This window comes from Eschscholzia californica, unplaced genomic scaffold (genome assembly GCF_041429995.1).
Source record: "Eschscholzia californica isolate CP2 unplaced genomic scaffold, dmEscCali1.0.p SCAF_6, whole genome shotgun sequence".
In the NCBI taxonomy this organism is placed as follows: domain Eukaryota; kingdom Viridiplantae; phylum Streptophyta; class Magnoliopsida; order Ranunculales; family Papaveraceae; genus Eschscholzia; species Eschscholzia californica.
Window position 1 is genome coordinate 27,786,540 of NW_028238483.1, and position 7,025 is coordinate 27,793,564.

General features: G+C 37.5%; 1 protein-coding gene across 1 annotated transcript; it reads right to left on the bottom strand.

The window, feature by feature from the left end:
• Positions 1-1,012: 1,012 nt before the first annotated feature.
• LOC147533119 (VIN3-like protein 2) lies at positions 1,013-5,178 on the bottom strand. The gene is made up of 4 exons (XM_086649430.1): positions 4,965-5,178; positions 2,681-3,359; positions 2,186-2,484; positions 1,013-2,095 (listed from the first exon to the last, which is right to left on the bottom strand). The coding sequence occupies exons 1-4, from the start codon at positions 5,011-5,013 to the stop codon at positions 1,254-1,256; spliced, it is 1,869 nt and encodes a 622-aa protein (XP_086505556.1). The 5' UTR covers positions 5,014-5,178; the 3' UTR covers positions 1,013-1,253.
• Between the last annotated feature and the right edge of the window lie 1,847 nt (positions 5,179-7,025).

The window sequence follows — 7,025 nt, forward strand, 5'->3', positions numbered from 1 at the left end:
TTTGCTGGTCGATATAGAAAGCTAGAAATGATGAAATCTTTAAGGACTCCCCTAGACTCCTCGTAGTGGAGGTGGAAGATGTTCTTGGGCTTCTATTTCACTGGAGTAGGAACCTAGGATGGACCGTTAATTTTTCTTATTTTGATTTTATTGCTAATTGGGAGGATATCATATCGTAACAATGCAGATGTGAATCCCCCTTTTCCGTTGTATCTTCTCCCTTTCCTATAATTAATTCAAAATTTTCAAAAAAAAAACTTGTATCAGTATGTCTGTCACCATCTCTCTCTTTCTCTCTCTAGAAGTTAGGTTACGGATAGTTCGCGATCGAATAGTTTTTTGGTGTGTTTACAAGATTCGCGAGAGAGTTTACCCACTACTAGTAGAAGTCCAGGTAGCTTGCTGAAAAGTTTTTGTTGGTGAGACAGATAGACTAATGATTTTTTTCAAGTCTATAAATTTGAGCAAATTTTGTACAAATGCGTTAAAGCCATGTAACCATGTCTCGTAAGAGCAACTCTAACAGGACTGAGACCCAAAATTCATATCGACAATGGCTTCAAAATAACAAAGCGGACAATATCATTAACAACTTTGAAGTCTAGTCCGCATCATCTCATAACATCTCATAGAGTTTTGACCAATATTTTTATTTGAATTCTATCATATTAGACATCCAATCGTGACATCCTGGTGTTAAAGAGCACGACGATTACCACTTAAATAAACAAAGAAACGAATAAACACAAAGATTTTCTGAACCACTTAACAAGAGTAACAAAACAAATCACAAACTTCTCAAGTTTCAAGAATAAGACCTGATATATCGGCAACAATTCCTAATTTTTATTGAATAAGCAAGTGCCTTTTGCGATAAATAAATCAACACACAACCTAATAACATACAAAAACTCACATCAATCATGTCCAAGTCAGTTTCATATTCAAGATCAGGAGAAAACAAACACAAGCTAAGACAAACTAATCACTTGTAGTTGAACTAGATATGATGTATGATTCAAGTTTAAAACATCCATTAATAATTTCTTCTGCAAAATGCATTCTATAAATTACTAACAAAAAGGTCATAAATATACTTATGAATATATAAATTTAGTTAGTGATCACTGTTAGGAGTTCTAAATTTGAGTTAGACCAATGCCAATAACTATATTGCCTTTGTTTTCTACTAACATGATAAATTACCTACCCACCCTTCCCAGTTCTTCCAAAAGAATCCTCTCATAAACAACTCAATGCCATAACTTGGTGCAGAAACTGATCCCAGGAACGGGTTTTTGTTCGTTGCAGATTTTATCCATGAATGTATCCATAAGTTGATCCGCTAAACTCAAAGGATCGTCAATTAAAGTATCGACAAATGCACTCACCACCCTTTTTTCCACCGTTGTTGCTTTCAAGCTAAACCAAGTCAAGAACTTCACTCGAATATCCTTTTTCATGTGCCCTTCTTGTTCTAACCATCTAATAACTCGAACACAATACTCATAGTTACTCTCCGAAGTTTGCTTCTTACTACCGGAGCTTGGATCTTCATGAATACCATCGGATTTGCTTGGTGTTGGAGGAACAGATGAAGAGCCCACCAATGGTACAACTCCCATGGTATTATGTCGTAAATGGCACGCACCGTTCTTGATTTCATCTAATGAACGAAGTTTCGAGTGGTCATCGTCATAGACTTGTTTATTTTCCGGGGAGTTTGTCGAATCGCTCTGTATGTTTGATTGAACCTTCAAACATTCCAGTTCACTTCCATCATCTTCATTTAAATCTGAAATTGAGCTGTCATTTGGTGCTAGTGTAGTATATTTAGCTTCAGAAACACCCAATTCCCTAGTGTTGTTGAACAAAGAGAGCTTGAAGAAATACTCGGTCAAAGGATCAAGATCTGATATTATGAACCTCTTTTGTGGCTTAGGTACAAGGTAAGATGGTTTACTAGGATAATCCGTTTCAGTAGACTTCCGATGCCAAACTCCACAACTGAAGGAATTTTGCAACAACTTTCCTTCGTATTCTAATATAATAACCACAGAAAAAGGCGAGGCTTCTTCTAATCGGATATTGAAATCTGACCATAGTTACTAATTAAGAAACATATAGAAAAGACTCAAGTCTTAAAAAAGATCAAATTCAGAAACTAAGAAAGAAATCAACTTACTTAGTGGGCTTTCTTGATTGGTATCATCCTGGTTCGTGCGTGAAAGGGATTCTACAATAGAAGAGCATAGATTCTGAACCTCAGCGCCACAAGAAAGCCGGTTGACAATTCCACGCGATGATACTTGGTCTAAAGGTCCCAATTCGTTTTTGAGTTTCTTCACGGAAGTATCCAGAATCTTCTGCTGTTCTTTGTATCGCTCAGTTCCTCTAAGCATCTTATGGCTCAGAGATAAACGATAGCACAGGATATCCACCCGTCTAGCTTCCTTGGCTATTATCAATTGTTTCCTCCATGTTCTAAAGGACAAAAGAAATGGAATGTTCATTACATGGTGTAACGATAATCATTTACTTTTTTTCTGCCAAAATTTTAAAAGAAAGAAGAAGAAGCAAGGTGACCACTTTTTGAAAAGTTCATTTACCACAGAAAGTTATTCTCGGAAACTAAAATACCAATCAGACGAAAGAATCATCCCAAGTTAAAGCTTATTACCCCGTTAAGTCGTTGACCTTTCCACAACCAACACAATAGAAACAGCCATCTAGTTTTGGACAGCAACCATTCTTGATAATTCCAGCTTTTTCGTGCTTGAGAGCACACTCCAAATGGCATGACATTCCACAGGAGTTATTCTGATAAGGAGGATCTGAACTGCAAGTTAACCATAGACTAGGATCTTTGTTATCGTCAAATTGGTGACAGATACAGCAAGAACATCTCTTGCAAAATGCGTCTTTTGGGGTTAACACGGCTCTACATGCAAGATTTTTGCAGAGTACAGTTTCGATTTGATCTTCTTCTCTGATCTGTGGTGATCCATCATCTGGATCGGTGATTAATTGAATTGGGTGTTCTTTCTTTCTCTGTCTTTTATTCCCACTTTGAGTTTTGGCTGGAGAATGAGTTTCGGTTGGAGAACTATCGTCTGGTCTTTTTGTTTTAGACTTCTCTGAAACTAACTTGAGGAGATGATCTATCATTTGGGATTTTGTAAAGCCAGTATATTTCCTTTCTTTACCCATTTCAGCACAGATAATTTCAAGAAGCTCTGGCCGAGTAAATGAACGGAGGATTTGAGGAGCATCATTTGACCATTGAGCAATCTCGTGAACTAGTTCTCTTTTCTCTTCCAAGTTAAACTGACTACATTTGGCAGGATCGAGCACAAAACCTAGAAAATGGAAAAACAAAGTCAAGAAAATATGCTTCCAAACCAAAAGTACACCTAAATAAGCTCAGTTTATAAGCGCCGAAAGAAAATTTCACCATGAAAAGCCATATCTTTAACGATCTATAGAAACCAGAAATTAGGAACCGCAGCAGAAATAGATCTTAAATGGAAAATCCAGAACCGGTAAACTACGACGAACAAAGACACGACAAACAAGTGAAAATGACTAGTAAAAAAATCTTGACTGGGGAATACGATGAGCTTCCATAACTTCTAAGTATCTACTAAAATTATATGAAAAACCAAACTCATAAAATATCGAAATCCCAATTTAGAAATCAATGGGCCAAGTAAAGGCTCAAATGAGCTAAACTACTATCAGACACTCCCACGGAAAATGTTATTAACAACTACTTTTGCGGTTTAGAAACAATTATGATGTCCCAAGATTAAACGAAAAGTTCAAGTAGGAATTGACAAAAAACAAACTGCAACTCAAGTATTTCAAATAAAGTTGAAACAATTGCATCTTCATTGTATCTTTACACACTAAAGTTTGAAACTTTAATCCTAAAGATAGCTACAGTGCGAGGGAGACATATTAGATTATGAATCATTGAGCGTATCCTACTGTAACTTTCGGCGTAATTCCCCATGCCTAAAAAATGGACCATAGTTACATACCATCCTTCTCATGCTTAAGCCGCTCCAAGGTGTTGAAAAAGGAAAAGAAAAAAAAAGAGAAAAGAAGAATCAAGATGAAAGAATTAACATTTGGTTCATGCTCAAAACCCACTTATTAAAATAAATCTTTCAACAAAATATTGTCCTACCTTTTGTAGACAACATTGATAATTTTAGCACTGTTTATAGTTTATTTTAATTAAAAGCATAGGATTCTTGATAGAAACATTATTTATTAATCTCCAATATCCTGGGTAGGAACTCTATGCATGAGATGTCTAAACTCTAAAGAATCTCTCCGAGCACTCCTATTCTCACGGACCTCGTAACTCGTAAGCATCTAGTTCTTTCATTATAAGAATACCCAAAATGGGGAAGAGAGAAAGCACAAATTGGTTTGTTATACAAATGTACGTGCCTTTGGATCTATCGTTGCAATTTTGAGTTGGACAAGTCTCATAAGAACTTACTTATTCAAACTCTAAGAACCCAAATCACTCAAACAAACGTCGTGATTTGCGATTAGACGAACACCTTGTATGAACTATGAACTTAACCAGTTTATAGACTCACATTACCATCTAACACATATACTAAGCTAAAAAATAGAAGGAATGTAAAATTGGGGGAACCATATTGACAATGCTTATAGTAAAAGGATAAAAAAGAAAAGATGATGTGAACACTAGAAATAAAAGTTAAATAGTAAGATTGGGTTTAAGAGTGACTAAAAACCCCCAAGGTCATGTAGTAGCAAAACATAAGAACCAGATGAGCAAAATATTCTAACCTAATCAAAAAACCAAAATCAAAATAGTTTGATTCAACATTACTAACATACATTCTCAGATAGAAAAACAGTTTAGGGAAAAGATAAGTTAGAGAGAGTGAAAAAAAGAAAAAACCCAGATAGAAACTAACCAGAGAAGGCTGAATCCATGGCTGAAGAACCCTCCTCTGGTTTTCCCATAAGAAAATCTTGGGAGAATCCCACCAATCAGCAAACAAGAAAAAGAATCCTCCTTTTTTTTCACAAGGTGAAAAGCTAAAAGAGAAGAAAACTAGTTGTGGGAGGAGGGGAAGAGTCCAAAGTAAGGCAAGTATTGTTAAAAGGGATGATAACCAAATATAATATAATATATTTGCCATAAAAGGGTAGTTAAAGAGTGTCAGATCTGATGGTGGTAGATAACTTTTGGATCAAATCGAACGGTCAAACGATCCTTTTGGCATTACTCTGAGTAACAAAAAGATATTCTGCTCACGTCATTCATAGTACTAATTTTTTGCTAGGTTTTCTTTTCTTGGTGATTTATCGTCCAAATCGAATGGGCAATAGTAGGGGTGGGAATCGGGCGGGCTCGGTCGGGCTCGGGCTATCAAGTGTCGGGCTCGGGCGGATTGGGCTCGCATAAGCCGAGCCCGAGGTGGTGAGCCGGGCGGATCGGGCTGGGCTAATCAAAGACTTGAAGTGCCCGTAGCCCGTCCGAGCCCGGCTACCCGAACGGGTTTCAACGGGCTCGGGTTTTAATGAATTATTAAAAAAATAAAATAAACAATAATTTAATAATAAAACAATAATTTAATATAAACAAAGATGAACAAGGGATTCTTTTGTTTTTCTCTCTCTCTCTAAATTCTGTTAAACTAAGAAACAAAAACTCCCATTAAATTCCTAACAGAAACACTAAAAATTAGGATCTGATATTTCAATTAGATCAACAAACTATCTATCAAAATACAGAGCAATTTGAGAATTGGGTATTGGAATTTAATTAAAAACAAATTTGGGTTTAGATAGAGAAAGGAAATCATTCATCTAATTAGATTGTATTATAGAAAAATTAACCATAATATGAATCAACATCTTAAAGATCAAAACTTCATGAAACATATTAAACCCATCCTTCACCAACCCACACATAATCTAGAGATAGAAAGAGAAACCCATTGAACACATTAAAACAGAGATATAACAAATTAAAATACAATAAAAAAAAGGTAAGGGAAAGATTTGATTTTGATGTTACCAAGAAAATTGGAAGAAGAAGAATAAGAAACTAAAGATCGAGAAAGCAGTGAGGTGATTCTACGAGCAGCAGCCATTGGAGAATATTATGAAGAAAATTAGTAATAAAGAAAAATGAAGTTTTTTCTCTCCAAGTCTCTATCTAAAAAACAGACAGATTCTGTCTATCCCTGAAGTTTTTGTATCTGTACATGTCCATCAAGTCATCCACCACAAAAACAAAAAAATTACAGATCCGAGTACATCATCCAACGATCTCTATCCGATCTATTTGATCAGACAGATCATAAGAAAATCATTCGAAGTTAGGTTTCGGTTCGGCTAGTTAGAGAAAGATGCAGAGAGAGAGGGAGGCAGAGAGAGATGCAGAGAGAGGGAGGCGGAGAGAGAGAGGGAGGCGGAGAGAGAGGGAGGCAGAGAAAGGAGGAGGCAGAGAGAGAGGCAGGTTAGGTTAGGTTTAGGGTTTTAGTTTTTGGGGGAGGTTTTTATAAGGAGATGAAGGGCCAAGGTGTTTAGATCCAACGGCTGAGGCCTCTCAACCGTTGGATCTAAACAATTCACGCGGATCGGGGATGTAGGGTTGCCGGGTTTATTTAATAATCGGGTTCGGGTAGCGGGCTGACACTATCGGGTCGGGACTCGGACGGGCTTAACGGGCCGGGACTCGGAATTGAGAACCTGTCCGAGCCCGGCCCTATTAGCCCGTTATATCGGGTCGGGCTAGCCCGCCTCGGGGCTGCTTCGGTCATCGGTCTCTCACGGTTTGGGCCGAACGGGCCGGACCGCGGGTTTCCGGACCGTTTTCCCAGCCCTAGGCAATAGGGCCTTGTGGCTTCATCATTTTCGTTTGGGGTCGTTTCTTACCTGCATTGGTTTACGAATGGGAACAATCGGCCCATCTTCATGGAAGTCCTAAATTCTCGATAAACAGCTCATGTAACTGAAGTGTGAGA